At 38.7% G+C, this 15,996-nt stretch overlaps 1 protein-coding gene across 1 annotated transcript in view; it reads right to left on the bottom strand.

Annotated features, from left to right (window-relative positions):
- LOC145988505 (HEAT repeat-containing protein 6) overlaps window positions 1-15,996 on the bottom strand; it is a 58,357-nt gene that overhangs the window by 32,054 nt on the left and 10,307 nt on the right. Inside the window, exons 4-8 of the mRNA XM_083123372.1 lie at window positions 11,657-11,875; window positions 10,147-10,419; window positions 8,696-8,886; window positions 7,044-7,273; window positions 4,807-5,340 (exon numbers count right to left, since the gene is read on the bottom strand). Coding sequence (XP_082979498.1) covers window positions 4,807-5,340; window positions 7,044-7,273; window positions 8,696-8,886; window positions 10,147-10,419; window positions 11,657-11,875 — 1,447 coding nt within the window. The remainder of the gene's footprint in view (window positions 1-4,806; window positions 5,341-7,043; window positions 7,274-8,695; window positions 8,887-10,146; window positions 10,420-11,656; window positions 11,876-15,996) is intronic.

Genomic DNA, 15,996 nt, shown 5'->3' with positions numbered 1-15,996 from the left:
GCACGCATTGGATATGTTACCACAAAAATGATGATAAAGCATTCGTTTTCGATTCTTTCGGAGGTGTTCCACCTACAAATTTAATTCATTATCTGAAAACGAACAAAACCTCTATATACTACAACGACGAACGCATTCAAAATTTCGGAGACGTGAACTGCGGTCATCTCTGCCTCTCCGTGCTCGCGTTTCTCTAAAATAAATAACCCTACGATCGAGGATTTCCAGAAAGCATTGTGGAACCTCAAACAGCATCACTAGGATGGGCGTGTTCCATCTCACGAGCGAATCTTCAATCTTGAAACTCACGCTGCACGACGACATCGTCTATCCTAAATCCGTGGCTCTGCGTGCATTCTACAGCATGTACCTCATACCTAACGTCACGCAGCACAACAACAAAATTAGCGTCGGAAGCGAACACATCGTCGTCACGCCAGGACAATACAATCTTTCCACTTTGCAAGCTCAATTACCCAAAGGCACATACTTTTCTCAAAATTCGGTCACGCACAGAGTGGAAATCCTATCCGCGACGGAGACCGTGGACCTGGGCACCATGGGAGAACTTTTAGGTTTCGAGAACGACACCAAACTCGAAGCTGGCATCAAGCACGTGGCAACCAACATTCCTAAATTCTTGGCCATAGAGACTCTGAACATACACTGTAACGTGGCGGAAGGCATGATCACGAAATCTTCGGACGGGAATCATAGCCACGTTCAAACCAAGTTCCGAGTTCATGGAACCGATCATCTACACACCCTCTTCGCCGATCTATTTTCCAGTATGTCGCAACCGCATAGACGACATAGAGTTGGTGGTGACGAACGAGAAAGGAGACATGGTGGATTTCGCAGGTGCCACTACGACGGCCATCGTGGAGATCAACGTATAATAAATAACCATACATGTAAAATGGAGCAAATCGAAAGTTACGAATTGCAATCTTTCCCTCCCAACCGTCGCACGTTCGCCAATCTGAACGAAGCGAACAGGGAGATCGAATACGACGTGGACGTGGGCGACGGGTTCATTCATCCTCACAGAGCGGACCTCTACCTTCAATTCGACGTGGTGAAGAAAGAAAGCGGAGACGCGTTTCCCGCAGCAGCAAACTTGATACTCGTGGACAACTTCGTGCCTCACCTGTTCTCGCAGGTGGAGGTGAGGAAACACAACACCGTCATCGACAGAATAGATTATCCAGGCATCACGTCAACGGCAGTGGGAACGTTGAAATTATCCAAAACGGACGCAGCGTACTACCAGGCCGGGGGATTCGAAGCCGGAACCAAAATATCGACGAGAAGTCACACGGTGCTCTTTCCCATGCGTCTGCTGCCTGGTTTCTTCTCGGACTACAAGGAGATCATGTGGAAGGGAGGACTGAGGATCACGTTTCGAAGAGCGGCCAACGACAACGACGCACTGATGCGATACGCTACTTTGGGTCCGGACGGCACCACGCCGATAGCCAACACTTTACCCGAAGCAGCGAAATGCGTCATCCGGAGCATGGAATTGAGAATGCCGGTGGTGGAATACGAAACGAACTACGCCCTCAAGTACAAAGCGGAGATCTTGAAAAGTCCGCAGGTGCCGATTCACTTTCACGGTTACCAGTGCGTGCAGAAGATGGCGTCGGGAAGTCACATGGAATTCGACGTGACGACGCAGTTCAACAACATACAGTTCGACATGCCAGATTTCGTCGTAGTGCTTTTTCAGACCGGGAGGGACAAGAATCAGGAAAAAGATTCCAGCAAGTTCGACGACTGCAAGATCAAGAACGTTTATCTGAAGAACGGTAGGAACGAAGTGTTCCCGCGCGAGAATTACAACCTCGACGTGACCAAAAACGATTACCTCAAACTTTACGAAGCGTTCTCGGCTTACAAACGCGTGACCGAGGGAAGCGTGGACATGTACTACACGCCCAGCGAGTTCAAAGCACGGAGACCCATGACCGTCATCAACACATCTAAGAGAAAGAAGGTTGTGGTCAACGATCGAACCAACATCAAGGTCGTCTGCGAGTTCCACGATGCCTTGCCCGAGGATACCCTATGCAGTGTCATCCTGATTGCAGAGAAGTCCTTCGCCTACGACGTGAAGAACGAGAGGGTCACAGAGCAGTTTTAACAAGTTTTTTAACATCTTTTCTTGCACAAATAAGAAATTTTTTGTACTAGCACAATCAGTTACAATAGCACAATACAAATTTCACTAGTTCAGATCAGTTACAAATATCAATTTCATTAGTTATCAGTTACAATATCTTTTTTTTGCACTATAGCACGAGAGACAAATCAGAAAATTTGCACAAAAAAATTTGTTGTTGTTTTTACACAAGAAAATTAACAATAAAATTCTTTCTTTTTTTATAGTTTCAGATGCTGTCGAAACATCAAAAACACATACACACACACTAGAAAAAAAAAGCATGCAACCTTATTTGTAACACACACACATATATTCTCCATCTTCATCAAGCAAATATTATAATAAACATAATTATTTTTATCTATATCTCACAATAAAACTCTATATCCAAAAATATTACAACATCAAAATAACACTAGAGTCGTTAGTACACGTTGCATGCATTACGGAGGTCCTCTGTAGAGTTTCATGGAAGTTTGAGAAAAAAAAAAAAAACACGTGAAACTCTACAGAGGTGTGGTTATCTAGAACCGCAGCCGTTAGAAAACCTTTTACTTTTTTTGGTTGGGCACCACGCACCCTGGCGAGGTTATAGGGGCCAGGTATCCTAAAAAACAACAATTATTATTTTGTTTGTTTGTTTGCGTCACAATACATACGTGCGCGCGCGCGCGCGCGCGCGCGTGTGTGTGTGTGTGTGTGTGTGTGTGTGTGTGTGGCACATCGTTCCCCCGAGAGAGGTTTACAAAGGTCACGATATACAAACATTGCCAGAGTTAAAAAATTGCGATATGGCGCATTCGCTCGTCACTGTTGTCAGCTATAAGTTTTTCTCTCTCTCTAGCCCTTGCCAAGTAAAAAAAAGGTGTAGGTAGGAGTTGGCAACACTGCGAGAAAATGGAGCTCATGCCTTACAAGAGAAAACCATTAAGGCGATCTTCACTTTCTGGCGTTGAACCCGTGCAGTGTTGCCATCCATCCATCTCTCTCTCTTTTATGGTAGTGTCGGTTTTCCTTGTTTAGTGTGTGTAGGTTGGCAAAAATTGCTTTATGCACTGTAAAGCAAGCCTCAAGCAAAGTTGCCAGCTCCTTGCTTTAGGTTAGGTTAGACAAAAAAAAAAGCTGTAGGTAGGCTGTCGGTTGTTTAACTCTTCCCTCTCTCTCTCTCCTCTCTCTTTTTTGTAAAAGACCATGGTAAAAGTACCAGTAGGTTGGCAACCTTGTTTTATGCACTGTAAGGCAAGCCTCAAACAAGGTTGCCAGCTTCTTGCTTTAGGTTAGGTTAGACAAAAAAAACCTTGGTGATTTTTTCGAGTAAGATGTTGGTAATACTGCGCCCCGAAAATAGGGGGGGGGGTTTATGCCTTACAAGAGCAAACCATTAAAGCAAGCCCCACCGAGCTTTACTTTCGGGCGCAGTGTTGGCAATACTGCGAGAAAAAAATTGCCAGCTCCTTGCTTTAGGTTAGGTTACCCCAAAAACCTTGGTGATTTTTTCGGGTAAGGAGTTGGCAACACTGCGCTTCACTTGATGTTGGTGAATTCCCCAACCTGCACTACTACTCAGTTATATCAAACTGCAGTATAATTTGTCCACAATAATTTTTTTTTTTGCTTGTCCTTTTCTTCTTTGTTCAAGAACCTACTTTATTGCGCTTCCACAAAAATATTGATTTTTCCAGAAACAGTAAATTTCTCTATTTCCATAAAAATAAATTTCCAGAATTTCCATACTGGTAGATACCTTGTTACAGGTTACAGGTATCAACAAAAAATTCATATCAGTTCATCAATGATTATTAGTGCTTATTAATTGTAAATACTACTATTATTAGTAGGCAGAAATATATTCTAGTCCCTCAGATACACTTCACCGGGACACATTCATCAAATTTTCCTGATATTTGTAATTTTCAAATTTCCAGAGATTTTCATGTTGGATACATTCAGAACCCTGTAATACATTGTTGCACTGTTAAATTCTTTATTTTGCTCTTGAAAAGAGATGCAAATGCATGTGTCAAAAGGTCAATTAAATAAAGAAATTCTAGGCAAATAAGCAGTGCTCGAAAAATCTTCTTCAGAGGTAGGTGCCAGCTCTGAAATCAGGTGCCAGGAAATCACCTACTAGCAATTGTGCATACTAGAAGAAGTTGAGCATCACAATATTCAAAACATCGCTACATCATGTGAGAAAGCAGAAAAGTAGAGTTGGGGAACAAAGAGTAAGGCATAGTTACTGATTCTATGAAATGTTCACAACATTGATAAAAAAAAAATCATTTGCTAACTTATGCTGTATTGCAATTTGAACTTAGAATCTTCAAAATTTCGTACATGCAAACTTAAAAAAACAGCAATATTACAGCAAAAGATCACAGTTGCCAGGCTGAAATTTTTAGTCGCCATGGCGACCTGGCGACTGGGATTTTTCGAGCCCTGCAAATAAGTATATTTTTTACTTTGTAAGAACAAATTCTGTAGGAATATGCTCTTCCTACGTACATGTTTGTTTAAAAATAAATGTTAAATCAGCTGAACAAAAACAGTAGTAGCAATTCTGAGTGATGGAAACACTCGTGTTGCAAACAAGAGCATTGAAGTTATCGCAAACACATGACAGAATTCAACACACCCACCTTCTCTCTCCTGCTGCATCATACTGCCTATCGCCTCTACAACCCTTCCGCTGTGCAACTGGACGGAAGAGTCAGGATCATTCAACCCACTCTCTAAGACCATCGCCAGGGGTGTTAAGGAAGTTCCTACAAGGCGGAAATAGTTCTTTGACAACCCGACAAGCACTTGCAAGCATTCAAGCTTCACTGGCACGGTGCCTTGCCGATTGTCGTAAGTCCATGAAAAGTTGTCGCCATCACACTTTTGCTCTGCACCGAGGCTCTTCAGGCAGATTTCCATGAGCCACGTAGCCTTTGTTTCGGTTTTGCACAGCTCGATGTCAGAATCCCATTCGCTAGACTCGTCTTCTTCATCTGAAGCATCCTCTACTCTCTCGTTCACTTTGGAAGCAGCATCTTCTTGCATACACATTCGGTTCGTTCGCATTTTAACATGCCGTACTCTGTTCAAAATTTCATTAACTTCCAACAAAGGTGGTTCTATTGATACAACTGCATTCATCACCGTCAGAGATGCAACTTGAACGTTTGAATCTGAAAATAAACATGGACGTTAATTAAAAATCATACTTACATACAAGCACGCATTAAAGAAACTCCTACAAATGACAATCAATCACTTAACTACATGACACTACAGTCCCGCAGAATTAACTTGTGAGAAATGGCTGGTCTGTGAGTGATACAACTGCACTTGAATTGGCTAGAGCAGTGGACTTCCCACTGTAACGGGCCAACGGAAACTCTAATGTTCGGGCACGCGAAATGTTACCAACTGTTGAAAGGACTAGCATGCAGTGACTGGTAAAGCAAGCGAAGCGGCAGTGCATAGAGCCTCGGTGTTTTCAAATTATGGATTGAAGGTAAAGAATAAACTGTTTATCTATTTATTGTGTAAGATAGAATACTTATAATGCTTATAATTTTCTTAGCATGTCCTCTTAATACAGTGATATTTCCGTTACACAATGTAATCATTTTTCAAATCTCCCATCTCCCGTTGTCAGCTGATTGCCCGTGATTTGCGTGAGAGTCAAGCGTTCGCTGTAGGTTGGTACTCCTGCAGCGGCACCAGCAATTTGTCTCAAGTTAATTCTGCGGGACTGTAAGTGGCAATTCATCAGCAAATTAAGTCCCATCACATGTTTTCAGGCTTTCTACAGGCTGCTATTACTTCTTTCCAAGTAGTAAATGGTATCCCTTACAATGCTATGTCAACACCAGGAATCACCCAGAACAACTTGCATCAAAGCAAAGAATGTTAACCCTTTTACTTCTGGTTACATGAGCGTAGGAAAAAACAGGATGTCTACAATTTCATAAAAACAAAATTCCCTGGCTGTTCCAGACCAAGAACCTAACTTTTCAGACTAAAACCATTAGGCAATTCATAAATTTAAACATGTATTTAAGAAGGTCATTATATTTTAGCTAACACCACACTTAGGGTTCCAATTAACAAAGTTTTTAGAATATTCACTTCACATGTAAAAGTGATAATGGCAGGATTGACTCATGACTAACAAATAATTATTTTCTGTGCAAAGAAAATAGTTCAAAACGTATTTAATGTACAATTTCCACTGTAACTACTGGTAATACTCACTATATCAAACTGAAGTATAGTTAGTCTACAAAAAATTAAAATTTCTTGCTTGTCCTTTTTTTAAAAAAACCTACTTGCACTACTACAAAAATGTTGATATTTCGCAGAAACACAGTAAATTTCCCTGACATTTCCACGACTTTTCCAGACTGATAGGCACTATGATAAAAGTTGTCAACAATGGCAGTCAGTGAAAGGAAATATCAAATTCCTGTACATAACAAGAAAATGTTTCCCAACTCCAATTTGGCAGTTACTCATGAAAAACAAATCAAAGTTCATTTTAAGTCCACTTTATACTCATATTGACTGATCGGGACTGAACCTACAGTTCACAGAGAACTGAATCTAGGATCTATTCATTACAAGATGAGTAAGAGAATTCAGTCTAAAATATTCAGCAAGATTTACATTTAAGTCATCTAACACACGGTCAACCTCTGTGACAGAGTGGTTAGCACAGCACACTACGATGACAAGGGTCCCGGGTTTGAATCCAAGCATGTTCCTTGTGAGTGTCCCTTCATCAATTCCATATCTTCACTCATCCCCATCTTTGCAATTAGCCAAAAGTGGCATAAAAGCGAAGAAAAACAAAGAACATCAGTCATCTAACACATGACCTGCTTACCTCTGTGGTGAAAGAATGGCTTAACATTCCGAATGAGCTTAGTCAAGAGACCAGCTCCAAGCCTGTTGTAGGGAGTGTTCCGTACCAATGTAGCCATGCACTTCAGCAGCTGTGTAAGGACGAGGACGGAGTTCTCTGCTATTACAGCAAGGCACAATGAATGATGAAGCTCCTTCAACATGTTTCCCACAGTAGTTGCAAATGTGGTAAAAGATGTTCTCCTCTTGTCACTATAATTAATTTAATAAGTTGTTAAAAGCAACAGGGAATTCATTACTGTTCTGTACAACATTATAAAACATACAATTGACAAATAATATTGATAAAAAAATCTTTGTAGAATTATTTCTCTTGTAGTTTATGGTTATTGTTGTTACAAGCATATAAACACAATTTCTGTTGTAACGTTTCTGGAGAACACATGCTCCCTTCCTTGTACGTGACTAGTGTTTGGAAATACTGAGTTACAAACTCAGTTACTTTTTTTCAGGTAACACATAATGAAATAATAGTTACTTTTGCACTAACTCTTCTGTATATATAAACAATACTGACAACAATTTATTTAATTAAAAAATATAAATAAAATATTAGTGTTCATATACAGTGGAATTTATGTCTTCCAGGGGGCTTACAACAAATGCTATGCTTTTTCAAGTACAACTTTCTAACCTTCGTATTTTCATATTTAAACAAGTAATTTAATGAAAATAAATGTTAATTTTAAATTGTCGCATTAATACACTTTAAAGTGAGATCATGACCACCGAGCAATATGCCTCTGTCAGGGATCAAACCCAGAACCTCTTATTTATTATTATTAGTATTTATTATCTTAATAGGGTTACATTTAAGCCGTACAATATTTCATTTAGTTCATTATTAATACAAGTAATGGCTTAATGCCCTATATAGTAAAATACCTATACAATAAAACTACATCTAAATAAAATGTGATGATTTAAAATGTTTACATGATTTGTAGAATATTCTATAGCATATATATTGAAAATAAATCAGAAGTTAAGGATGTGTGGATATGGAATTGACTTTTCGCAGAAAGAGATTAAAATCTTAATTAATTTTATGTAAAGAGGGAGGGGGGAGAGCACTGAAAACAATATAGACTGTAAGTTAGAATTCATAAACATGTGAACGTAGAAGACGACAGAACTGTGCTTTGCTGGTTTGATCTTAGTCGGGAGTGAATTCCAGGTTACCGCTGCTAAGTACGAGAAAGACTTCTGACCAAATCTGCTTTTGGGATTACTAGGTCTCTATGAAAGGACGATCTGGTGTTTCAGGTGCTGAACTCAGAACGGAGCTTAATCCTATGATGCAATGGAGATGATTTCTTATAAATACTATGGAATACCTTATGGAGGTAGATGTAGCGTATTCTTGACGTGACTGTGGGTATGTTGTAGGTGTTGCACAATTTTTGGGAATTGTTCTCCTTTGGGTACATCATTCTTAAGCAATTGTTTTGGATTAAAAGATAACTGCATGCAAGCAGTTAATGCTCGGAACACATTATACAAGTTACTTTCCAAACACATGTAAATGCTAAATCTGTCACCAGTCAAAAATTAATGTCGGATGATCAATTATAGATTATCTGAACTGTACTTATAGTATACAGATATTCTCACCTAGATTCAGCAGAGGCTAAATAAGTTTTCGAAGCCCTCAGCAGCTCTATAAGAATTCCTGTCACACTAATCCTGTTCTTGGGTGATGGCTCATTCAACAAGCATGCAAGCAAACTGTGCGAATGAAGCATGTTTGGATAATCAGGAATGAAGCATGGCCAGTATCCAAACAACACCCGGCTTTCAGTTATCTGCAATAAAAAAAATTTGTTGCCAACATCTTGTATCAGTCTTGGAAAAAAAAGCAAACCATTATACATAATCTTTACAGCCCAGAATTTTATGTAATTACATTCCCCCCCCCCCCCCTGCATGCAATATAGCAAAATGGCAAATGTAGGTGAATTACAATGTTAGGAACGCACTGAGAAGAGATAGAGCACAGCCAGTTCATGAACTAAAGTGGACTGCCATTTGTCTTTACGTCTCGCAGTCACCACTGACAAAAATATTTCCTCTTTCCTACTACCTGTGTGTTCCTATATTTATAACATCCCTCCCTTGTTTTGTTATCAAAAACTTATACAATGCTAAGTATCGAAATATACGAAATATAGTGATCAATATCGCCACATGAAGAGATATCTGTAAAAGTAAAGTGCTCCCCTGTGCTTTGCACCACACCATGAAGGTGTATAGGGGTGTGGAGTTAAGGCCCCACACATTCTTGATCACAGCCAAAAGTGGGGGTGATGTGTTCAGCACCACACCCCTGGCACCTTTACCCCACAGAGTTTCCTCCAGGTACCCACTTTATACGATGCTGGGTGAGCTTCAACAGGGAAAAAATCCCAGTTCTCCCCTGCCGGAGATCAAACCCACGTCTCTCGCATGGTAGTCAGATGCCCTAACGACTGAGCTACCGTGGCTTATACAATGGAATATCATTTCAATGTGACACGTAGACACGTATATGTAAAATATTCACCTTGATTTTTTCAGACCACAAAGAGATATCTGAATTCATGGAATTTTTGAGTGAATTGAAGTTTTTAGAAATTTTAAATGTTACCCCATTCATGTGAATAAAATAGGAAAGAAGTACCTCAAGATCAACTCCTGACAATGAGGGAACACACGTTAACTGTATCCAAGGTGACATAAACAATAAATGGTTTACATTACAGAGAAACATTTGTAATCCCAAAATAAATAAACAAACAAAAAAATCACCACATTTAATATCAACAACTCATCAAGGATGTGAAATTCCTGTAACCTGGGCTTCACTCTACCCAAGGCATGATGCATACACATTTCTGATTCACTCCCAACATTATTTCCTTGCTTGCCTCCCATTCATCTCCAACACTCTTCAGCTTTTATCGCCCCATTATTCTCATGAGCAAATGTGCAATATTTTAACACTGAAAATTTAATCATAACTATGCAATCGTACTAACAGAACATCAACATTATAATTTCAAAAACATTATCTTCACGGTAGTTACCTTTACTACTTGCATAAAGAGCGACAGAGCAGTTTGCCTCACTCTGCGCTGGATGGTGCTCCTGTTTTGTCTCGGTCCCTGTCCACCTTCCGCGTCGGAGTATTCAGAATCGCTCGTCTTGTACCAGGTGGATGGAACGGAACAGGGATCTAGCTTATCGTTACCAGTTGCTCTGCTGCTACTTCTGTCTTCCAGAGAGCTTTTAGTTTCTTCAGTTTGAGCATTTCCTTTTCTGCTCTGGAGTTGCTTCTGTCTCCTCGATGGCTGAAGTCTCTGGAAAAGTTGATGCAAATTAGACACTCTACAATGTTCCATTAAGGCCACACTGGTATTTTGTGTCAGCCAAGACTGGAATTGAAAATTTCTCTCCTCTGGAAAAATAGCTATAATATTCCAAATTATGAATAATTACATCTGTTTATAATTCCTTCTGGAACATTCAAGTGAATCTGTATGTGGTTTGCTTTCGCATTACATCACCATGCATCAATTACAGATAACACCTACACAATAAGAAAAATTGACCAGAACAATCAGGAAGCAATTCTAAACAGTTTTTTTTTTTCAAACTTGGAATATCACAGTGGATCTTCGAAAGAAAAGATTTGTGGAAAAGTATTTGCTGTTGTAGTACAAAGTTCCAGCAGATCTTACTGATAATGTCATTGCCTTGTAATATAGGGATCCCAGGTTCAATACCCAGTGGAGGCATGAATTAGTTTGGAATTCACTTTAAAATGTAGGTTCAGTTCTAATTAGCTTATCTGTGCATAAAGTGGACTAGAAAGTTAAACTCAAACAAAGTTGCAGCACCTTAACAAGTGAAAGGTTAATTATTATTATTTTCTTTTTTTTAAATGTTGGAACTGTAGTTACAGCACTGGTGATGGCATAACAAGGAACTACACTGGTCATCAAACAAACTTCATAACTGAGAAATTTCAGATTTTAACACTTTTTGGATGGCTCTGCAATAACTTCAAATATCTCTTTTATCTTGAAATTGGCAAGGGTGAAAATATACTCTTACTTCAGCCATTGCTTAATTTCTAGAATTTCCTCCATGGAATAAGCTGTGAATGAAAAGCATCACAGTATATTTCAATTGACAAAGCTTCCTAATGAAGAAAATCCAGTGTGAATATGTCTTACAGTTGGCATATTACAAATAATGAGTTAGGTTTGCATAACTTCTGAAATACACTTACTTACAGTGCAGGAGTTTTATACTCTAAAACAAGCCTCATGTTCAGTTTTACGGCACAAAAAAGTAAATAACAAACATTTAAAAAAAATAATAATTTCTACAGTGAAAAGTAGATAATGCCTGAAAATATCCTTCTGCATTACATTTTCTAAACTTTTTTACTAAAGTGTTACAAAAATCTTTGGCTTTCACATCTGTTTTCACAACTCAAAAAAAGGATTTTCAGGATAGGAAATAAATTAATATTGACAAAACTTTGAATTATTGGATTTTCTTAACATTAATATATAAATTCCCACCTACTTTGAGTAACTGGTTGTCCCTCGAAGCTGAAGAGTGGCAAGGAAAATCAAGCTGACCCAAAGGTGAGGGAAAAACTTTTGTTGGCTTCAATCCAGTGTGGTTGGGCATCCCGAACAACATGTACGCCTTGACTGCACCCAACACTTCACCTAAATGTTGGCCCAGAAGAGAGGACTGCTGGAATATGCTTAGGAGCCCTTGCAACGATGAAAGAACCAGCTGGAAGAGGGAAAATAATGGCATACTACAATACTTCAGGCTCAATAACCTTGGGAATTCAAAGGAACTAAAGGTTGCAACAGAATGATCACATGAAATTCATGGAGCTCAATACCAGTGTTTGAATCTGGACCTTCAAACTTGGACACCATTTGCATCTTAATGCATTAAACCTAGTTAGCAAAGTTTACTCAATTAAGATAGTATAATCACTCATGTATGAAAGACATGGGAAGTGATATAAAATATATAAAAATATATATACAGTGCGTCCATTTCGATCTTCAGCCGAGAGATCGGGAGAAGCATGGCAGGCGGCACTCACGGAGATGCCGACATTTGCGGCCTGTAATACCCGCTTATTTTTATGGACATATGCAGACATTTTTATAAATATTGCAAAACGAGCACTAACCTGTGTTATAATTTATCATCTGTAATTCATCCAAGTTCTGCCCTTATATACACAAATAAATACGCTTTAGAAACGATGTTAAGAGCCACAGATAATAAAACATTTTAATCATAATTTTGACCAGTAACGTCCTGCTTAAGTTTATATCCTTGAAAGAGTTTTGTGGCGATGGGAATCGTTTAGAGGTTTCGAATGTGCAACACTGTATCAAGATTACGCTGCAGACGAAACCGTTAAAAGTGAATGGTTTTCGTGAGCTTCCTTGCAATCCGAAATCTCCGAGCTCGAGTTATTTTTTTTCCCTTCGCGACTAGATGAAGACAGAGCTGTGAATATAGTGGCGAGCAATGTAAGCCAAGAGCGTGTTAATTTCGTACTGTGCGCAAGAGTGCTATTCTTGGTTACTTGCAGTTACTTGTTTGTGTTATTGCAGTGTGTATGTGTGTTGTGTCAGTTAGACGATTGGAATGCCAGCCGCAAGGTTCACGTCAGAACAAAGAATTTTTATGAATGACACTTACGTGAAAACAGACTCGTGTCGAGAAGTGTGTAGGCAATTTGTACAGAAATTCTCAGGCGTTTCACCTCCACATAGACATACGGTTAGACATCTTGTCCTTAAATTACGAGAAACTGGATCGTTAAATTTTAAAACACCTAAGCAAAAACGACGGATTCTAACCGAAGTAAATCTCAATGATATTGGTGCAGCGTTAGAACGTTCTCCAAACAAACCTCTACGCCGTGTTTCAATAGAGGTGGGCGTGTCAAAATCATTGGCACATACAGCTACTAAGCTAACTAAGCTACTAAAATTAAAACCGTAATCTTATAACACAGGTTAGTGCTCATTTTGCAATATTTATATAAATGTCTGCATATGTCCATAAAAATAAGCGGGCATTACAGGGCGCAAATGTCGGCATCTCCGTCAGCGTCGCCCGCCACGCTTCTCCCGATCTCTCGGCTGAAGATCGAAATGGACGCACGGTGTGTGTGTGTGTGTGTGTGTGTGTGTGTGTGTATATATATATATATATAAAATGTAGATAATAGCATTTGCAGTTTATTACAAAACTCGAGCAGTTAGTCAACCATTTTGTCAAAAGCTGTCTCAAATTCCCCTCCACTGATTGATTGATTTAATTTTACTTCACATCTCTGCCACTTTAGGCTAAGCACAAAGATAACGAGTGATGATATGATGAAATAGATGAAGGGATATTCACAAAGAACACCCATGCACACACCGGGATTCCAACTCAGTATCCCTGGAATCATAGCACTCTGAGCTAACCACTCTGCTAGGAAGGTTGGCAGGCTCCAACTAAGTGTTAAGTCTTTACGAATTATATTTCTGCCACGACACTGAAAGCTATGCATTTTGTTGTAAGTTAAAGCAAAGCAAACTTGTGCTAAACCATATTTGTGCAACCAGTTACCTTTCGCATGATAGCGAACGCTCAACAGTTCCTCTGCCCATCGGAAATGAAGAAAATGTCATCTGTTGTACAGAGAAGCAGCACTGTTATCACTTCATAGTTTAGTCCTTGCCTTTTCATGTTTCAGCAAAGAAGTTATAGTTTTACACAATCTTTGTGGGAATGTGACCAATTGTACCCAGCCTAACTCCTTTACATTTTGTGGGGGTGTTAAAAGACTTTTGAATTACCTTGTACATAGAAAACCTCTCTCCGAGAGAGGGGGAAAAGAGGAAGAGATACTGTCACTATCTCGGTAAGAGTTATGAGTAAACACTGGAATACAGATGGTCAAAATCTGAAATGTGTGTTCTGTGTTTTTATCAAACAAGTATTTGTGTTATTTTTAAAATTGTTTGTTGTTTAAATAACCTTTTCTCATATATTTTGATGTTATCGAAATTGTGTATAGTCTTCTTTATTCCGAATTGAGAAACAATCCACAATTGAAGACTTTCGTGTTATAATCCAGGATTGAGATATGAAAAATAAAAAATGTTCTTTCTCTCTCTATTTGTTCCGCTTTTTCTCTTTTTTTTCTTTTCTATTCTTGGGCCTCCCCAATGGTGTAGTGGTCACAGTACCACGAATAGTCATGGATATTTCTATACACATAATTGGCCACAAATATGGGAAAATGTCTCTGCCAAACACCTTTCAAAAGCTGGTCAATCAATATGGTATAAAGTGGTCCATCGTGTTATAGTGACAAAAGATAGGACATACCAATATGGAATCAGTGACTCTCCAAACTGTATATCCTGCAACATGCCAGACTCTGTAGCCCACAGGTTAACGAAGTGTCGAAACTCCTCCACGGCATGGAACAAATTGAGAACAATGCTCAGTCGTATATGCCGCACCTCATTAACAAAGTTCAAGGATACAGATATACTCGTAGTTTTCCCTGATTTCAATTTTTTCCCACCAACAAAACAACGAGCAGTACAATGGTTGATAACTGAATACTTATTATATATATTTCATAAGGACGAAAGCAGTTTGTTTATATTTATATTGTGTAGTAGTTGTGGTGTGTTTGTGTTTATATTGTGTTATAGTTGCGATGTGTTTGTGTGTGTCTTGTGTAGTAGTTGTGCTGTCTAATGTGTTTGTGTTCGTCTTGTGTAGTAATTGTGCTGTCAAATGTGTTTGTGTTTGTCTTGTGTAGTAGTTCCTCCATTCATATTGGGGGTTAGGCGTAGAGCTGACAACTCTGCACTGTAAAAAAAAAATGTCAAGAAACAGCAATATAAGGCCATGGATGTTCCCAAGGTAAAATATTCCAGAGGTAAAATAGTCCCCCGTTTGGATCTCCGGGTGGGGACTACTTTGGGAGGTCCCTGGACTAAGGATAAGATCTACGTTAGGAATAAGGATATTAAATTAGGCACCTGGAATGTTCTGAGCCTTTACCGGCCTGGGGCATTTCAGTGTACAGTTAATGAGATAGTTAAGTATAAATTAGATGTAGTAGCTGTCCAGGAAGTTAGGTGGCCAGGAGAAGGGAATTGTAAAACTAAAAATTATACTTTTTTCTATGGTGGTACTGAAAATCATAATTTTGGAACAGGCTTTTTCATAAATAATAGAATTATCTCGGCTCTTAAAACAGTAGAATTTATTAATGATAGGATATCATATGCAGTTTTACAGGGTAGATGGTGTAAAATTATTTTAATAAACATACATGCACCAACGGAAGATAAAGATGATAATACTAAAGATGATTTTTATACAGAGTTAGAACAGGTCTTTGATAAATTTTCTCAGTTTGATATGAAAATTCTGTTAGGTGACTGTAATGCAAAGATTGGCAAAGAAGAGACATTTAAACCCACGATTGGTAAAGAAAGTCTTCATGAATTAAGTAATGATAATGGTATAAGATTGATTACTTTTGCAACCTCAAAGAATTTAATTGTGAAAAGTACCACTTTTAAACATAAAGATATCCATAAATATACCTGGTCTTCTCCAGATGGTAAAACTCATAATCAGATAGATCATATTCTCATTGATAAGAGAAGGCATACTAGTATAATTGACGTTCGTACACATAGAGGTGCTGACTGTGCCAGTGACCATTATTTAGTAATTGCTAAATTAAGAGAAAGACTCTCAGTGATAAATCATAAGCAACAAAATCTAAAAGTTATAAAATTTGATACAGGAAAGTTTACTGATGAAAGAATTAAGAAAGATTACCAAATTTAACTGTCAAA

The sequence above is a fragment of the Lepisma saccharinum genome, chromosome 6 (genome assembly GCF_977018435.1).
Source record: "Lepisma saccharinum chromosome 6, izLepSacc3.1, whole genome shotgun sequence".
NCBI lineage: Eukaryota > Metazoa > Arthropoda > Insecta > Zygentoma > Lepismatidae > Lepisma > Lepisma saccharinum.
Note: the sequence above shows the minus strand (reverse complement) of the source record. Positions and strands in the feature narration are given on the sequence as shown.